We start from the raw sequence: 20,126 nt of genomic DNA, 5'->3' as shown, positions 1-20,126 counted from the left end.
GAGACTCTGGGTTCGCGTCCAGGCTCTGTCGCAGCCGGCCACGACTGGGAGGTCCGTGGGGCGATGCACAATTGGCCTAGCATCGTCCGGGTTAGGGAGGGTTTGGCCGGTAGCTATATCCTTGTCTCATCACGCACCAGCGACTCCTGTGGCGGGCCGGGCGCAGTGCGCGCTAACCAAGGTTGCCAGGTGCATGGTGTTTCCTATGACACATTGGTGCGGCTGGCTTCCGGGTTGGATGGCGCTGTGTTGAGAAGCAGTGCGGCTTGGTTGGGTTGTGTTTCGGAGGACGCATGACTTTCGACCTTTGTCTCTCCCGAGCCCATACGGGAGTTGTAAGATAGTAACTACTAATAATTGGATACTACGAAATTGGGGAGAAAAAGGGGGTAAAAAAAAAATAAAAAAAAATAAATAGATTTAGGTGCAATCTTACTGGCAGCAATATCCTTTTGTGAAAAGCAATGATGACGGCACGTGTTTCCTTGCAGGTAACCATTGTTGACAGAGGAAGAACAATGATTCCAAGCACCACCCTCCTTTTGAAGCTTCCAGTCTGTTATTCGAACTCAATCAGCATGACAGAATGATCTCCAGCCTTGTCAACACACACCTGTGTTAACGAGAGAATCACTGACATGTCAGCTGGTCCTTTTGTGGCAGGGCTGAAATGCAATGGAAATGTTTTTTGGAGATTCAGTTCATTTGCATGGCAAAAAGGTACTTTTCAATTAATTCCAATTCATCTGATCACTCTTCATAACATTCTGGAGTATATGCAAATTGCCATCGTACAAACTGAGGCAGCAGACTTTGTAAAAATGTATATTCGTGTCACCGCTGGTTCTGCTCACACTGCCCTACCCTGTGCTCTGACCTCTTTCTCCCCTCTCTCTCCAGATGAAATCTCGCGTCTTGTGACGGCCGGCCGCCCAACAACCTGCCCGCTTGACCCTATCCCCTCCTCTCTTCTCCAGACCATTTCCGGAGACCTTCTCCCTTACCTCACCTCGCTCATCAACTCATCCCTGACCCCTGGCTACGTCCCTTCCGTCTTCAAGAGAGCGAGAGTTGCACCCCTTCTGAAAAAACCTACACTCGATCCCTCCGATGTCAACAACTACAGACCAGTATCCCTTCTTTCTTTTCTCTCCAAAACTCTTGAACGTGCCGTCCTTGGCCAGCTCTACCGCTATCTCTCTCAGAATGACCTTCTTGATCCAAATCAGTCAGGTTTCAAGACTAGTCATTCAACTGAGACTGCTCTTCTCTGCATCACGGAGGCGCTCCGCACTGCTAAAGATAACTCTCTCTCCTCTGCTCTCATCCTTCTAGACCTATCGGCTGCCTTCGATACTGTGAACCATCAGATCCTCCTCTCCACCCTCTCCGAGTTGGGCATCTCCGGCGCGGCCCACGCTTGGATTGCGTCCTACCTGACAGGTCGCTCCTACCAGGTGGCGTGGCGAGAATCTGTCTCCTCACCACGCGCTCTCACCACTGGTGTCCCCCAGGGCTCTGTTCTAGGCCCTCTCCTATTCTCGCTATACACCAAGTCACTTGGCTCTGTCATAACCTCACATGGTCTCTCCTATCATTGCTATGCAGACGACACACAATTAATCTTCTCCTTTCCCCCTTCTGATGACCAGGTGGCGAATCGCATCTCTGCATGTCTGGCAGACATATCAGTGTGGATGACGGATCACCACCTCAAGCTGAACCTCGGCAAGACGGAGCTGCTCTTCCTCCCGGGGAAGGACTGCCCGTTCCATGATCTCGCCATCACGGTTGACAACTCCATTGTGTCCTCCTCCCAGAGCGCTAAGAACCTTGGCGTGATCCTGGACAACACCCTGTCGTTCTCAACTAACATCAAGGCGGTGGCCCGTTCCTGTAGGTTCATGCTCTACAACATCCGCAGAGTACGACCCTGCCTCACACAGGAAGCGGCGCAGGTCCTAATCCAGGCACTTGTCATCTCCCGTCTGGATTACTGCAACTCGCTGTTGGCTGGACTCCCTGCCTGTGCCATTAAACCCCTACAACTCATCCAGAACGCCGCAGCCCGTCTGGTGTTCAACCTTCCCAAGTTCTCTCACGTCACCCCGCTCCTCCGCTCTCTCCACTGGCTTCCAGTTGAAGCTCGCATCCGCTACAAGATCATAGTGCTTGCCTACGGAGCTGTGAGGGGAACGGCACCTCAGTACCTCCAGGCTCTGATCAGGCCCTACACCCAAACAAGGGCACTGCGTTCATCCACCTCTGGCCTGCTTGCCTCCCCACCACTGAGGAAGTACAGTTCCCGCTCAGCCCAGTCAAAACTGTTCGCTGCTCTGGCCCCCCAATGGTGGAACAAACTCCCTCACGACGCCAGGACAGCAGAGTCAATCGCCACCTTCCGGAGACACCTGAAACCCCACCTCTTTAAGGAATACCTAGGATAGGATAAGTAATCCTTCTCACCCCCCCCCCCCCTAAAAGATTTAGATGCACTATTGTAAAGTGGCTGTTCCACTGGATGTCATAAGGTGAATGCACCAATTTGTAAGTCGCTCTGGATAAGAGCGTCTGCTAAATGACTTAAATGTAAATGTAAATGTAATTCTCAAAACTTTTGGCCACGACTGTTCAGAGAGATCATTGATGAAAACCTGCTCCAGAGCGCTCAGAACCTCAGACTGGGGCGAAGGTTCACCTTCCAAAAGGACAACGACCCTAAGGACACAGCCAAGACAACGCAGGAGTGGCTTTGTGACAAGTGTCTGAATGTCCTTGAGTGGCCCAGCCAGAGCCCAGACTTGAACCAGATCGAACATCTCTGGAGAGACCTGAAAATACCTATACAACGCTCCCCATCCAACCTGACAAAGCTTGAGAGGATCTGCAGAGAAGAATGGAAGAAACTCCCCAAATACAGGGGTGCCAAGCTTGTAATGTCATACCCAATAGTCAATGCTGTAACCGCTGCCAAAGGTCCTTCAACAAAGTACTGAGTAAAGGGTCTGATATTTTTAATATTTTTTATAAATGACCGTCACAAGACAACTGATTGGCTCAAATGCATTAAGAAGGAAATAATTTCCACAAATTAACTTCTAAAAGGCTCACCTGATAATTGAAATGCATTCCAAGGAAGACAGAATGCCAATAGTGTGCAAGGCTGTCATCAAGGCAAAGAGTGAAGAATGAAAATGTAAAATATATTTTGATTTGTTTAACACTTTTTTGGTTACTAGATGATTCCATATGTGTCATTGCAAAGTTTCGATGTCTTCACTATTATTCTACAATGTAGAAAATAGTAAAAATAAAGAAAAACCCTTGAATGAGTAGGTGTGTCCAAACTTATGACTGGTCCTGTATGTCCTAGACTACCTCTTTCAGGTAATACATTCAATGCAGTATTAGCCTTATATTTAGCTAATGAATAATGGGTTATGCATAATACTCTAATAACTTACATGTATAGCCTTTGTCTCTTGCGTAATACGCACGCACCTGTGCTCTGCTGGCCTCTCTCCTTCAAAAATGCTCCATAGCTCTCGGAGTCCCAGGAAAATCTAAGACTAGAATAGCTTGCTCAATTTTTTTGATACATTTCTTATATAAATAGATTATTCAAAGAGGGGATGCTGAATGTTAAATAGTTTGAAAGACGAGCGAACGCACAATGGATGTAGGCAATATTATTTATTTATTCAGACACACAACCATTCAATCTTCCTGAAGAGAAGTGAAAGCTGTCTGCTTCTTATTCTAGTCCGATATTATTCAAGCATGTCATTACAATGATGAAGAGAAGGACAACAAAACGTATTTAATGTTGAAAACGAGGAAGGAATGAAGCAACGAGAAAGAAAGGAGGCAGGCTAATAACATTAGGGGAAATATTATGAAAGGTACATATGCTTCAGCCTACTAATTGTACAAATGTAAAATAGGCCCTATTATATTTAAAAAATAAAATACAATTTGCTTGGCTATAATTTGAACTGTCCTGCACGAGCATTACATATTCTCTCCCTGCTTCATGATTTGAACAAGGTGCGTAATTCCAGTCCATATAATACAGTATAAAACAATGCGGTACACACTCAAAAAGATTAGGCTACTGGAACTTGTTTCATTTATTTACCCAAGAGAGAATAGCTACATCTATGGGCATTTATGTCTTTCTGTAATGCATAATGTGCAATAGCAATATAAAAAATGCCTTACCTTTGATCTTCTTCTGTTGGCACTCCAAAAGGTCCCAGATACATCACAAATGGTCCCTTTGTTCGATAAAGTCCTTTATATCCATAAAAACTCAGTTTAGCTGGTGCGCTTTAGTCAATAATTCACCCAGTTTCCCTCCATCAAAATGCATACAAAATTAATCCCAAACGTTACTAATAAACTTTTGCAAACAAGTCAAACAACATTTATAATCAAACCTTAGGTACCCTAATACGTAAATGAATGATAAAATTGAAGACGGAGAATCGTTATTGTCTTTACCGCAGAAAAATACCAAAGATCGCGCTCTCTTCCACGCGCTTGGAAACACTACAGCTAAAATGGGAGCCACCTAGAAAAACTCAAATTTCTGGCAAATTTTTCCAAAAACCAGCCTGAAACTCTTTCTAAAGACTATTGACATCTTTTCATCCGGACGTCAAAATACTGCCCCCTACCCAAGAGAGGTTAATGTCTTGACTATTATTCCACAACATAGAAAATAGTTAAATAAAGAAAAACCCTTGAATGAGTGTCACCAAACATTTGACTGGTACTGTATATCTACTGCTTTTATGTTGTTTTTGTAAACCGTTAATTTGTATGTGGGACCAATAAATTAGATATAGAGGTTGAAAGGACACTTGAATGTACCCTGGATACCCCATAACATCATCACAATGTTTGAGTGAGGTTGATATTCTAGAAATTGTGTTTTTTTCTGAACTAATAGCATTTAGGGATTGCAAATATGTAATAGCACTGGAATGATCTAATTTACAGACATATGCCACTTTAGAGAGGTTTAGGGACACGTGGAAATGTCCCGAGACTACACCTGACACCACTTACTAAAACATCTAACCATTTCTAGTTGTTAGGGCAGTCAAAATTGTATTCTGAACTATGTAACTCTATATTCTAAATATATTTTCTATTTTCTATTTTCTCCCCATAATCTTCCAAATGTCTTCTTTCCAAATATATCAAGTGTTGGCATGTCAGAGTCATGTAAATACACATGAATAGCATTTACTTTTGTGTATGTCTATTTAGGCGGAAATCAAAATTTTGCAATTACATCTAAGAGCTGAAATTGTTTTTCCCTTCAGCAATCTACACACAATACCCCATAATGACAAATCAAAAATACGTTTTTAGACATTTTAACAAAGGTATTAAACCTAAAAAAAACTGAAATATCACATTAACATAATTATTCTGACCCTTTACTCAGTACTTTGTTAAAGCACCTTTGACAGCGATTACAACTTTGAGTCTTCTTGGGTATGACGCTACAAGCTGGGCACACCTGTAACCTGGGAGTTTCTGCCATTCTTCTCTGCAGATCTTGTCAAGCTCTGTCAGGTTGGATGGGGAGTGTCGCTGCACAGCTATTTTCAGGTCTCTCCAGTCCAGGCTCTGGCTGGGCCACTCAAGGGCATTCAGAGACTTGTCTTGAAACCACTCCTGTATCGTCTTGGCTGTGTCCTTTGGGTCGTTGTCCTGTTGGAAGGTGAACCTTCGCCCCCGTAGGATTTCATCAATGATCTCTCTGTACATTGCTCTTGTTAATCTTTCCCTCAATTCTGACTAGTCTCCCAGTCCCTGCAGCTGAAAACTGAAAAGAATCCCCACAACATGATGCTGCCACCACCATGCTTCACCGTAGGGATGATGCCAGGTTTCCTCCAGACGTGACGCTTGGCATTCAGGCCAAAGAGTTCATTCCTGGTTTCATCAGACCAGATAATCTTGTTTCTCATGGTCAGAGTCATTTAGGGCACTTTTGGTAAACTCCAAGTGGGCTGTCATGTGCCTTTTACTGAGGAGTGGCTTCCGTCTGGACACTCTACCATAAAGGTCTGATTGGTGGAGTTCTGCAGAGATGGTTGTCCTTCTGGAAGGTTCTCCCATCTCCACAGAGGAACTGTGGAGCTCTGTCAGAGTGACCATCAGCCATTCCCCCCTATTTCTCAGCTCTAGGAAGAGTCTTGGTGGTTACAAATGTCTTCCGTTTAAGAATGATGAAGGCCACTGTGTTCTTGGGGACCTTCAATGCTGCAGAAATGTTTTGGTACCATTCCCCAGATCCGTGCCTCGACACAATCCTGTCTCAGAGCTCTCCGGACAATTCCTTCGACCTCGAGGCTTGGTTTTTGCTCTGACATGCACCGTCAACTGTGGGACTTTATATAGACAGGTGTGTGCCTTCCAAAATCATGTCCATTCAATTGGATTTACCACAGGTGGACTCCAATGAAGTTGTAGAAACATCTCAAGGATCTCAAGGATGATCAATTGAAACAGGACGCACCTGAGTGGAAACAGGATGTACCTGCACCCTTTGTGTGGTCATATTGGCCCATTAAAAAATCCTTGCCTTTTTCAGCCAGTGGCCATTGTGCCCTTGGGCTGATATATAATAACTATAATTGCCTTCTCCTGGTCGCGTGCTCCGAAGCACCTCTCACTCGCATGGTTCTCTGTCAGGTGATGCGGTCTTTTCCACAGGCTAGAAGTGAAGACAGACACATCAGGGATGCAACTGAGCTCATCCTTATCCAATTCCAAGGCGTGTAAAGATATTGGAAGAACTGTCCACATTTACTTTTTTCATCAGGCAACTAAATGAGTAGGCCTAATGAACAGCAAAAGTCCTAGCCTGTCAATCTACTATCCTCCATTGTACAAAAGTTTACCTATTCTGTGCGAGAAATAAATATTCAAAACATAGTTGTGGGTATCAGCGCCAATATTCAGGAAAAGCAGGAAAAACCCATTCTCAAAAGTGACAGCAAATGCAATTATGCATGTAATGCTTTTATTATAAAGGTGCATTTTTATGGTGAAAATGATCTTCCCCAAACTTCAAACGCACCCGCTGCATACAGTATGCTAGTTAGGTTCTACACTCGTTGTAAAGCGGATTAATGTGCTTAATTAAGATTTTTTTGGGGCCACTTTGTTGTGATACAAACCTTATCAAAACATATAGGCCTATGGGCTAGGTTCCATGAGGTGTTCGACTATGATTTGAAAAAGTTGCCAAAAAATGCATGCGTTGTTTCTTGGCTTACCTTGCCTCTTGGCATCATTCACAAGTGATAGGCTAATATTGTCACCCATAAGACTATTCTTAATTTAATATTTTCTTTACATATACAAAATAATATACTGTATGTGTGAAATGTGTTTTGATTTAGAATAGAATTTTGAATAGAATGGTCTCAAAACACATGTTCCCTCACATTCCAGAGAATGCTGCTGTGATTCACCCCACACATCACTAGTACATCCAAATCCCTATACCACATGTTCCCTCACATTCCAGAGAATGCTGCTGTGATTCACCCCACACATCACTAGTACATCCAAATCCCTATACCACATGTTCCCTCACATTCCAGAGAATGCTGCTGTGATTCACCCCACACATCACTAGTACACCCAAATCCCTATACCACATGTTCCCTCACATTCCAGAGAATGCTGCTGTGATTCACCCCACACATCACTAGTACACCCAAATCCCTATACCACATGTTCCCTCACATTCCAGAGAATGCTGCTGTGATTCACCCCACACATCACTAGTACACCCAAATCCCTATACCACATGTTCCCTCACATTCCAGAGAATGCTGCTGTGATTCAACCCACACATCACTAGTACATCCAAATCCCTATACCACATGTTCCCTCACATTCCAGAGAATGCTGCTGTGATTCACCCCACACATCACTAGTACACCCAAATCCCTATACCACATGTTCCCTCACATTCCAGAGAATGCTGCTGTGATTCACCCCACACATCACTAGTACACCCAAATCCCTATACCACATGTTCCCTCACATTCCAGAGAATGCTGCTGTGATTCAACCCACACATCACTAGTACATCCAAATCCCTATACCACATGTTCCCTCACATCCCAGAGAATGCTGCTGTGATTCACCCCACACATCACTAGTACACCCAAATCCCTATACCATGTTCCCTCACATCCCAGAGAATGCTGCTGTGATTCACCCCACACATAACTAGTACACCCAAATCCCTATACCACATGTTCCCTCACATCCCAGAGAATGCTGCTGTGATTCACCCCACACATCACTAGTACACCCAAATCCCTATACCACATGTTCCCTCACATTCCAGAGAATGCTGCTGTGATTCACCCCACACATCACTAGTACACCCAAATCCCTATACCACATGGTCCCTCACATTCCAGAATGACATTTTTCTCCCTCTTTTCTCTCTCACTTTCTCTTCTACCCATCTTCTCTATCTCCTACCTACCCTGACATTTTCTCTCCCATCTCTGGAGGAGAGTCACCTTCTCATATCCATGTTTTATGTCACAGATGATGTATGGAGACAGCGGGAGGACAACAGTAGGAGAGAAAGAGACTGGAAAAGACAGGAAAATCAGTCGAGATTGGATTTACTGATCATCTATAATAATCCCAGAGAGAGAGAGAGAGAGAGAGAGCAACTACCTACACCTATACCAGTAGCCTATATCCTCCACCTCCCCCAGTCACATCAAACATTAAGAATATGTATTTTAATTGTATATTTAACCTCTATTTAACAAGGCAAGTCAGTTAAGAACAAATTCTTATTTACAACGGCGGCCTACCCCGACCAAACCCAGACAACGCTGTGCCAATTGTTCGCCGCCCTATGGGACTCCAAATCATGGCCGGAAGTGATACAGTCTGGAATCGAACCAGGCACTGTAGTGACACCTCTGTGCAATGAGATGCAGTGCCTTAGACTGCTGCGCCACTCAGGAAGCCAAATATAACTGAGAAGACAACAGCACTGACTGCCCCCAGTATTGGACAGAACTCTCATTTCTCATCATAAACCATTCTCCTCCCAGCCTAAATATTTAATTTTCTTTCCAGGGTGACCTTGTACAGTCCACACAAAGACAAAGGGACACTCGCCCCTATCCCTCACTTCCCTCCTCTTTAACAATATAGGGAAGAGAGAGCTGTTCCAACAGTGTTGATGCCAGAAGGACAATGCCATCTCAGTACACAGTGCGAGGGGATTTGAGGGCCTGGGGTCCGAGATAAAGAAGGATTAGACAGAGTTTCGGTCATAAAAGAAAGTCAGAAGAGTAGGCAACATCAGAAGAGTAGTCAACATTTCCAAATGTTTCATTCGGTTCCATTTACTGAAAGCTGTTTTCATTTGCCTCCCAGTGCAAAGGATTAGACATCACTGTCTAACCCTTCTTCATCTGGTTCTAGCCTGAGGTGAGGAGCAGTATATCATCCCAGAACATCATCACAGGGCTCAACAAGTAGCTTTTGTGGGAGGACTGTGTGTGTGTGTGTGTGTGTGTGTGTGTGTGTGTGTGTGTGTGTGTGTGTGTGTGTGTGTGTGTGTGTGTGTGTGTGTGTGTGTGTGTGTGTGTGTGTGTGTGTGTGTGTGTGAGCGAGCACACATAAAAATGTATAAAACAGCTGTCATGAGTTTGTCCTGACAGATGTAGGCTATTGAAAATCACTGCAGAATAGGCCTATGCATAAAATACATCCTCCATTTGCAACCTCTGCCTCCACATACTCTAGTCCCAACGTCTCAAGATGTTTTTATCCATTTTAATACCCTCAAATACCGAGTTAGGCATAGCACCTTACTTCTAAATAGGCCATTATCACTGTCAATCGTGAATGATAATTCTTCATGATTTACCAGTGAAATGTCCAAACTGCATGTCAATCATTTGATTTCAATCAGTTTAATTGGAATGTGCATTAAGATCTCTTTGTGAGCGAATAACAGCAGATGGTGTTAACTAACTATTGTATTAGCCTTTCTTGTAGGCTTATTTTGCATTAATCAAAGCATATATCCTACTAGGTGTGTTTTGGACACATGAGGATTTGTTTTACTTCTCAGCTTCAGATAAGACATGACTGAGGTGTTATGGAGGTTAAATATTAGAGGCCTATTGTCTCAGTAGACTTATATGCTATTATATTCAGTGCTGTTTTGTAAAATACTAATACATCCTTATGTGATCTTGCGAAACATTGATTCAGCTTTGATCCAACTTTACTAGACAAGCACCATTGTGAGAAGTCATCATTTTCTATTTGTAATAATAATAATACTAATGAGTAGGACTATTAGGAAACAGATCTTGATGAGGGTTATTTTAAGATAATAATAATAATAATAATAATAATAATGAGTAGGACTATTAGGACACAGATCTTGAGGGTTATTTTAATATAATAATAATAATGAGTAGGACTATTAGGACACAGATCTTGATGAGGGTTATTTTAAGATAATAATAATAATAATAATGAGTATGACTATTAGGACACGGATCTTGATGAGGGTTATTATTTTAAGATAATAATAATAAGGAGTAGGACTATAAGGACACAGATTTTGATGAGGGTTATTTTAAGATAATAATAATGAGTAGGACTATTAGAACACAGATCTTGATGAGGGTTATTTTAAGATAATAATAATGAGTAGGACTATTAGAACACAGATCTTGATGAGGGTTATTTAAGCGATTTGAATGGTGTTGCTGAAAGGACCGTAACCAAGCGGTCACATATCATTCTGGGTTCCACTGCGCAAGGGGAGGTTGTTACAGTTTCTGTCTCTGGTTGTTCTTGTTATATCAGATTTATTTGGCCCATTCAGAATGGTACAGTTTTCTGTCTCTGGTTGTTGTTGTTATATCAGATTTATTTGGCCCATTCAGAATGGTAAAGCCTCTCACCGACTGACCTCTACACACACACCTACAGTCATATGCACCAATGCCAGAGAGTTTTACAGGCTCCTAACCAACTGATGTTTTACGGGCTCCTAACCAACTGTGCTATTTTGTTTGTTTTTGTTTGTAACTCATTTTGTACATAATATTGCTGCTGCCGTCTCTTATGACTGAAAAAAGCTTCTGGGCATCAGAACAGCGATTACTCACCTCAAACTGGAAGAAGCGTTTTCCTATGCCCATGCCCACACATATTGTCTCAATATGTTTTTATCCATTTTAATGGATGGCTGAACGATGACACAAATAATATAGAGCTGGCGGGATTTTCCATGCACCGGCAGAACACATAAGCTTCGTCTGGTAAGACGAGGGGTGGGGGTTTGTGTCCATTTGTCAATAACAGCTGGTGCCCAATGTCTAATGTTAAAGAAGTCTTGAGGTATTAGTCACCTGAGGTAGAATACTTAATGATAAACTGTAGACCACACTATCTACCAAGAGAGTTCTCATCTATATTATTCATAGCCGTCTATTTACCACCACAGACCGATGCTGACATTAAGACCACACTCAACCAACTCTATAAGGCCATAAACAAACAAGAAAATGCTCATCCAGAAGCTGCACTCCTAGTGGCCGGGGACTTTAATGGAGGCAAACTTAAATCAGTTTGACCAAATGTTTTGCAGCACTATTACTCTAGACCATCTTTACTCCATCTACCTTACCGGCTCAGACAATGCCTCTTGGACCTCCAGGAATCTCTCCAGCTGCCTAAGAGATGGTATTTATGTATGTTGTGCCAGGACTTCCAGGGTTTTCCACCCCTCCTCTCCCAACAGTCGCAGTTCACCTAGTCGTAGTAAGCCAACTGCCATCAATCGCCTCTGCAGGGTGGCTGACTGAACCGATCTCAAAGGGATGGCTGGGTTGTGGAAGATAGGCTCCTCCCACACCCACAGCGTGTGCCTTATCAGTTGCCAGGCCCTCAGCACCGCAGAGTAAAAGTCTGAGAGACCTGCTGTACTCAGCCTCTCCAGCCTCATGAGGAACAGCTTCCGGTCAACCCTTATTTGTCAGCTTTCCTCAGAAGTGCGCGTGCTGGTTCCTTCCAGCCGACATCAGTATGGTCAAGCAGTCTCTGCGCCACCTTAAATCAGAATGCAGCCACCCTGCTCTCCAGTTCCACCACGCCCTGTCCTCCTTAGTTTAAAGATATATACAACACTGCCGCTTTCAGCCAGTGATGTCCCGAACAGAAAAAATCCATCAGCTTGTGTTGCAGGTCAGCCCCTCCCAGTTCTTCCTGACTCACCTCTCCGAGCCCAGGAACACGCCCAAAATGTTAAGCCCTTCACAACCCCACTGAAAACCCCCTGGAAGCAGAGGGAGTGGCCTATACCTCCATGCTCCACATAACAGAATTTTGCTCTAGTATGTATGTATGTATGTATGTATGTATGTATGTATGTATGTATGTACATGGAAACCAAATTAGCGGGGTCTACGATGGTAGGGGCTGAGATACATACATACATACATACATACATACATACATACATACATACATACATACATACATACATACATACATACATACATACATACATACATACATACATACATACATACATACATACATACATACATACATACATACATACATACATACATACATACATACATACCTTGTCCTAGTATTTATATATTTCTTAATTTCATTCTTTTAATTTTAGATCTGTGTTTATTGTTGTGAATTGTTAGATATTACACAAGCATATCGCTACAACCGTAATAACATCATTTGATTTGATGTGTGTATGCATAAAGATATAAAACCACTACTCACAGCGATGAGGATCTGTGTTGCACTGTGCATAAAGATATAAAACCACTACTCACAGCGATGAGGATCTGTGTAGCACTGTGTATAAATATATAAAACCACTACTCACAGCGATGAGGATCTGTGTTGCACTGTGTATAAAGATATAAAACCACTACTCACAGCGATGAGGATCTGTGTTGCACTGTGTATAAAGATATAAAACCACTACTCACAGCGATGAGGATCTGTGTTGCACTGTGTATAAAGATATAAAACCACTACTCACAGCGATGAGGATCTGTGTTGCACTGTGTATAAAGATATAAAACCACTACTCACAGCGATGAGGATCTGTGTAGCACTGTGTATAAATATATAAAACCACTACTCACAGCGATGAGGATCTGTGTTGCACTGTGTATAAATATATAAAACCACTACTCACAGCGATGAGGATCTGTGTTGCACTGTGCATAAAGATATAAAACCACTACTCACAGCGATGAGGATCTGTGTTGCACTGTGTATAAAGATATAAAACCACTACTCACAGCGATGAGGATCTGTGTTGCACTGTGTATAAAGATATAAAACCACTACTCACAGCGATGAGGATCTGTGTTGCACTGTGTATAAAGATATAAAACCACTACTCACAGCGATGAGGATCTGTGTTGCACTGTGCATAAAGATATAAAACCACTACTCACAGCGATGAGGATCTGTGTTGCACTGTGTATAAAGATATAAAACCACTACTCACAGCGATGAGGATCTGTGTTGCACTGTGTAGGACCTCTATGTACTGGTACTCTATGAGACAGCCCATGACAGAGATGTAAGACTGGCTGTCCACGGTGCCCACCCCTGGCTGGGTCATCTCTCTCCTCACACACCCTGGACCGTGCTCCCTCCACCACGAGTGGTGAGCCGAGATGTCAAACGTCAGCAGGTCACTTTCCTGGAACAACGAATAAACACACATATTAATATGTAATAAAGGACACGCAGACAAACATACACACACAGACATTTGTGGATAGATACGCATAAACTAGGACCTGCACAAACACATATATACAGTATATATACACACAGAAGCACTCACAGAAATCAATCAATACCCCAATACAGCAATCTAACCCCACAGCAACAACACATGCTTTATTAACACAGGACAATGGGTTGCTGTCAGGAATAGTTCATTTGAAGTCTCTCTCTCTCTTTAGAGGCAATGGAAAATATATATTTACACTGCAAAGCAAATTAAATAGACAAACAAAAGGGAAATAAGCAAGGGAACCGTTAGTAAACATTACACTCACAAAAGTGTTCAAAGAATATAGACATTTCAAATGTTACATTGTCTATGTACAGTGTTGTAACCATGTGCAAGTAGTTGAAGTATGAAAGAGAAAATAAACTGCTAAATATGGGTTGTATTTACAGTTTGTCCTCCACTGTTTTCCCTTTTCTCATGGCAACGGGTCACATATATTGCTGCTGTGATTGCACACTGCGGTATTTCGACTAACAGTGGAAATATTTGTGGGTCTGTGTGATCTGCGGGAAATATGCGTCTCTAATAAGTTCATGCATTTGGCAGGAGGTTAGGAAGTGTAGCTCAGTTTCCACCTCATTTTGTGGGCAGTGGTTTCACAGACTGTCTTCTCTCGAGAGCCAGGTCTGCCTATAGTGGCCTCTCTCAATAGCAAGGCTATGCTCACTCTAAGGGATTTCCTCCTCTTTTTCCAAAGAGGAGAGGCGAAAAGGACCAGAGGACCAATATGCGGCGTGGTAAGTGTCCATGGTTCTTTTAATACATTTTCTTAATTTGGGGTCAGTCACAGGTCAGGTATTCTACCATCGTGCACTCTCTGTTTAGGGCCAGATAGCATTCCAATTTGCTTCGTTTTTTGTTTGATTTTTTTCCAGTGTGTCAAAAAGTTATCTTTCTTGCTTTCTCATAATTTGGTTGGGTCTAAATGTGTTTCTGTCCTGGAGCCAGATCCTAATTTGGATGTTGAGTTTTATGTTCCATTTGATGGCATAGAAGAACCTTATTGCCTTGTGTGTTAGATCATTCACAGCTTTGTGGAGATTACCTGTGGTGTTGCTGTTTAGGCCGAGGTAGCTGTAATTCTTTGTGTTAGATCGTTCACAGCTTCGTGGAGGTTACCTGTTGTGTTGCTGTTTAGGCCAAGGTAGCTGTAATTCTTTGTGTGTTCTAGGTCAACAGTAGAATTTGTATATGTTTTGTCTTGGCTGCTGCACCTTTTTTGGTATTACTAAGATTCACCGTGAGGGTCCAAGTCTGACAGAATCCGTGCAGAAGATCTAGGCGCTGCTGTAGGCCCTCCTTGTTTGGGGACAGAAGCACCAGATCATCTGTAAACTGTTCTAGTGCCCCCGCCAATTCATTTATATATATGTTGAAGAGGGTCTGGCTCAAGCTGCATTCCTGTCTCACCCAATGGCTCTGAGGGAAGAAATCTGTGTGTTTATTGGCTATTTTCAACTGTCATGTGCACTCCTCACCAACACTGCTTTCCATCAATTTATATAGTGGACTCTCATGCCAAATTGAGTGAAATGCTTTTTTGAAATGAACAAAGCATGAGAAGACTTTGCTTGTGTTTTTTGTCAATAAGGATGTACAGGGTGTATACGTGGTCTGTCGTACGGTATTCTGTGACGAAGACAATTTGTCATTTGCTCAGGACATTGTTTTCACTGAGGAAATGTTGGCGTCTGCTGTTGAAATTGCAGAGGATTTTTTTCAGAGATTACTTCTCACATATTCCACATTTGTGGATTGTGGTCATCAGGCCTTGGTTCCAAATATTAGGGAAGATGCCAGAGCTGAGGGAAATGTTGAAGAGTTTAAGAACAGCCAGTTTGAATGTGTGGTCTGTATATTTGATCATTTAGTTAAGTATACCATCAACACCACGGGGCTTTTTGGGTTGGGGGGTTTGCATTTTGTCCTGTAGCTCATTGAATGTAATTTGAGAATCCAGTGGGTTCTGGTAGTCTTTAATAGCTAATTCGAAGTTTAGTAAACTACCATGTATATGTTTTTGCTCTTTGCTTCTTTGTTATTTGTCCAAAAAGGTTGTATGTTTATCCATACATCTCCATTTTGGGTAGATAGCTCTCATGTTGTTTGTTTCGTGTGTTCCAATTTTCTCAGAGGTGATTTGATTCTATTGATCCTTTAATCACAATGAGCTGTTTTTTAACATGCTGTTCCTTCTATTTCTTTGTGTATTTCTGTATTGTTTTAGTGTTTCACCATAGTGAAGGCGTAAGCTAAGGTTTACTGGTTCTCTGTGTTTTTGGTTGATATTAAGGTGGAGAAATTACAAGATTGTAATAATGCTGTTATTGCATCTAATGGTTGTTTTATGCAACAGAATAAGTTGTTAGAACGCTCATCTGTGTGTGTTCTACTGAGGATGGGCATCTGGAAGATTTACAATGTCTTTGGGTGATACCACATTCCAGAGCATGAGTGAATGTTTCTGTTCTATAAGGTACCAGGGAGAGATGACTTCAGGGACAGACCCTGGTCTCTACACAAAGATAATGGTTTTTACAGCAGATACTGTTTGCTCTGAATTATACGTATCTTTCATACAAATCTTAACTTTGTTACCCATTCCATACATCTGTTGTTCGTCATGTAGGTTGAAAGTGGTGTTATAAAATACCTGTGAACTTTTGTTTTCGGGGCTCTCAACGAATCATCTGGGGGTGATTCATCAACCAGCCATCATTATCGTAGAGCACTCAATTGATTCACTTTATATTTGTGTGTTGTATTGACCTGCTCCCTTATTAATAAGTTAATAAAGATTTAGTTTTGTCACGACTTCCGCCAAAGTCGGTCCCTCTCCTTGTTCGGGCGACGTTTGGCGGTCGACGTCACCGGTCTTCTAGCCATCGCCGATCCACCTTTCATTTTCCATTTGTTTTGTCTGGTCTTCCCACACACCTGGTTTCAATCCCATCAATTACATGTTGTGTCTTTAACCCTCTGTTCCCCACATGTCCTTGTCCGGTATTGTGTTTTTGTACACGTTATGTCTGGGGTTTTGTCCCATTATGATTATTGTGTTTTGTTCACGGTGATTTTTATCATTAAACTGCGCCGTTGGAACAGTCTTTGCTCTCCTGCGCCTGACCTCTCTACCGCCAGTACGCACGCCTTACACGTTTCAGTAGAACTCTGACTTGTGTGATAAGTTTCTCTCCTCATTTGATGGTCAAGAAATGAACCACCACAATAGGTTCAACAATTTATTTATTCAGTTTTTACATTCTTCATCAAAATACTTAAAATGGTTGTCTTAGGTTTTCTGCTGGAAATTAAATTGTATTTGTTAGCTGATGGCAGTGAATAATATCTTTCACCTAAGTTTACACCTTCACTTTTGGTCATTTTCTCCACTACCCTCCATGTACCTATAGCATGTCTTCATAGTATGCAGTTTGTTCAGCTTCGATGCTTCCTCATGGCTGCTTATTGCTCTTTTAAAGTAGACTGTGGTTTTGCTATGATCTGATAGAGGTGTCAGTGGGCTGACTGAAGGCTCTGAGAGACTCTGGGTTGAGGTCGTTGATAAAGTCATCGACGGTAATACTACCAAGAAATGAACTATAGGTCTACCTACTGTAGGATACCCTGTAGGATACCCTGTAGGATACCCATACCCAGCGTGCGACAGAGCCGCAGGAGTTGTGACCCGTTTCTGTTGGTTATATTGTTGTAGTTGTGTCTAGGGGAGTATTTGGGGGAGGGAATGCTGTCACCTCCAGGTAGGTGTTTGTCCTGCTGTGTGCTGAGAGTCAGGTTCTTGTCCAGTTCTGGCATTTAGGTCGCCACAGACTAGTACACTTCCCTGGGCCTGGAAATGATTGATTTCCACCTCCAGGATGGAGAAGCTGTCTTCATGAAAGTGTGGGGATTCTAGTGGGGGGATATAGGTAGCACACAGGAGGACATTTTTCTCTGTTGAACTCATTTCCTTTTGAATTTCTAGCCAAATGTAAAATGTTCCTGTTTTGATTCATTCAATAGAGTGAGTTAGGTCTGCTCTATACCTAATTTGCATACCCCCTGTGTCTCTTCCCAGTTTTACTCGTGGTCGTTTGGTTTGGTCTCACTCTCACACATCACTGCAGGGAGGTGCATAGAGGGTTTGGTTGAGACCTGAATCAGGATCAGTATGTGTGTCGTCCGTTAGCTGTCTCGTCTCCTGGCTACCATATGCATTTTGGGAGACCAGGCTATTTCCTTCTGTAGTGTTACAGCCCAACCCCCAGCTGCTGGCCTCTACACACCTCATTAGAACAGCTGAGACCAGGCAGAGCTGGGACCCACTACGAGCACACACACACACAACCAATCGCCAATCCAACTATGTTAGGCATGAGTATTCATCTTCACTGAGAGATCAATGTCGATCCCCATCCCTGACGGAGTCCATCTGAGCGTGATGGAGAGAAACAGAGCGGAAGACAGGGAGTGAATAGACCAAAGACAAAGCAGAGGAGTGGAGCAGAAAGACATGGAGGAGGATGGGTCAGGCCAGGGTGTGACAGGAAAGAGGTGACAAAGAAAAAAGGAGGGGGAGAATGTGAAGATAGTGGAGGGAAAATGTTTGGACGGACGAGACGAGTAGCCGCTGCTAATGGGGATCCCAATAAACCTAAATCCAGACTTAACCTGCTAAAAGGAACCCCGGGGGAGTAGATGAGATCTGGAGAAACCAGACTGGAGTGCGCTAAGTGGAGTCATAGTTTGGGCCTGTGTGAAAACTCTATATAGTGAAGTTGATAGAAGTATACAAAGGAAAACCACTCACATCTCCTGTCCTGTTTTATCACAATGTCATGATCTCTCCTTAGCAGTGTGAGCTTTGGCAGAATTACAACCCACGATTCTATCTGGATAAATATGTGTGTACACCAGACAAAGACACACTTACACACACAGGCACTCAGGCACAGACTGTCCATTTGTGTGTTAGTCCTCTTATTGGATGAGGAGCTCATTTAACCCCACATAGCCTAAGTGTGACTCCACATCAGACAGGGAGGACCCCAGGGTTAAGCCACTGTCATGAGAACTAGGACATATGCAGTATAGCTGACAAGGGTCAGTCCAACCTATGGAACTTATGATAACTCAATTGTCATGAGAACTAGGACATATGCAGTATAGCTGACAAGGGTCAGTCCAACCTATGGAACTTATGATAACTCAATTGTCATGAGAACTAGGACATATGCAGTGTAGCTGACTCTCAGCACTCAGATCAAACTGCTCAAATCAATTGGAAGCAGAGAAGGGAAATAATCATCATAATCAAATGTAACACTTGTGGGATGGGTAAGTAGGTGTGTGTGTATGTGTATCTGTGTGTGTGGGATGGGTAAGTAGGTGTGTGTGTGTGTGTGTATCTGTGTGTGTGGGATGGGTAAGTAGGTGTGTGTCTGTATGTGTATCTGTGTGTGTGGGATGGGTAAGTAGGTGTGTGTCTGTATGTGTATCTGTGTGTGTGGGATGGGTAAGTAGGTGTGTGTCTGTATGTGTATCTGTGTGTGTGGGATGGGTAAGTAGGTGTGTGTCTGTATGTGTATCTGTGTGTGTGGGATGGGTAAGTAGGCGTGTGTCTGTATGTGTATCTGTGTGTGTGGGATGGGTAAGTAGGTGTGTGTGTCTGTATGTGTATCTGTGTGTGTGGGATGGGTAAGTAGGTGTGTGTGTCTGTATGTGTATCTGTGTGTGTGGGATGGGTAAGTAGGCGTGTGTCTGTATGTGTATCTGTGTGTGTGGGATGGGTAAGTAGGTGTGTGTCTGTATGTGTATCTGTGTGTGTGGGATGGGTAAGTAGGTGTGTGTCTGTATGTGTATCTGTGTGTGTGGGATGGGTAAGTAGGTGTGTGTGTGTATGTGTATCTGTGTGTGTGGGATGGGTAAGTAGGTGTGTGTGTGTATGTGTATCTGTGTGTGTGGGATGGGTAAGTAGGTGTGTGTGTGTATGTGTATCTGTGTGTGTGGGATGGGTAAGTAGGTGTGTGTCTGTATGTGTATCTGTGTGTGTGGGATGGGTAAGTAGGTGTGTGTCTGTATGTGTATCTGTGTGTGTGTGGGATGGGTAAGTAGGTGTGTGTCTGTATGTGTATCTGTGTGTGTGGGATGGGTAAGTAGGTGTGTGTCTGTATGTGTATCTGTGTGTGTGGGATGGGTAAGTAGGTGTGTGTCTGTATGTGTATCTGTGTGTGTGGGA

At 43.0% G+C, this 20,126-nt stretch overlaps 1 protein-coding gene across 4 annotated transcripts in view; it reads right to left on the bottom strand.

Annotated features, from left to right (window-relative positions):
• LOC118395239 (sodium/potassium-transporting ATPase subunit beta-1-interacting protein 3-like) overlaps nt 1-20,126 on the bottom strand; it is a 152,177-nt gene that overhangs the window by 54,937 nt on the left and 77,114 nt on the right. For all 4 annotated transcript variants that reach the window (XM_052463973.1, XM_052463976.1, XM_052463975.1 and 1 more), the window contains exon 4: nt 13,592-13,789. In XM_052463973.1, the coding sequence (XP_052319933.1) occupies nt 13,592-13,789 (198 nt within the window). The remainder of the gene's footprint in view (nt 1-13,591; nt 13,790-20,126) is intronic.

Source organism: Oncorhynchus keta, chromosome 15, assembly GCF_023373465.1.
Source record: "Oncorhynchus keta strain PuntledgeMale-10-30-2019 chromosome 15, Oket_V2, whole genome shotgun sequence".
Taxonomy (NCBI): domain Eukaryota; kingdom Metazoa; phylum Chordata; class Actinopteri; order Salmoniformes; family Salmonidae; genus Oncorhynchus; species Oncorhynchus keta.
The sequence above is the reverse complement of the archived record's forward strand: the minus strand, read 5'-3'. Positions and strand labels throughout refer to the sequence as shown.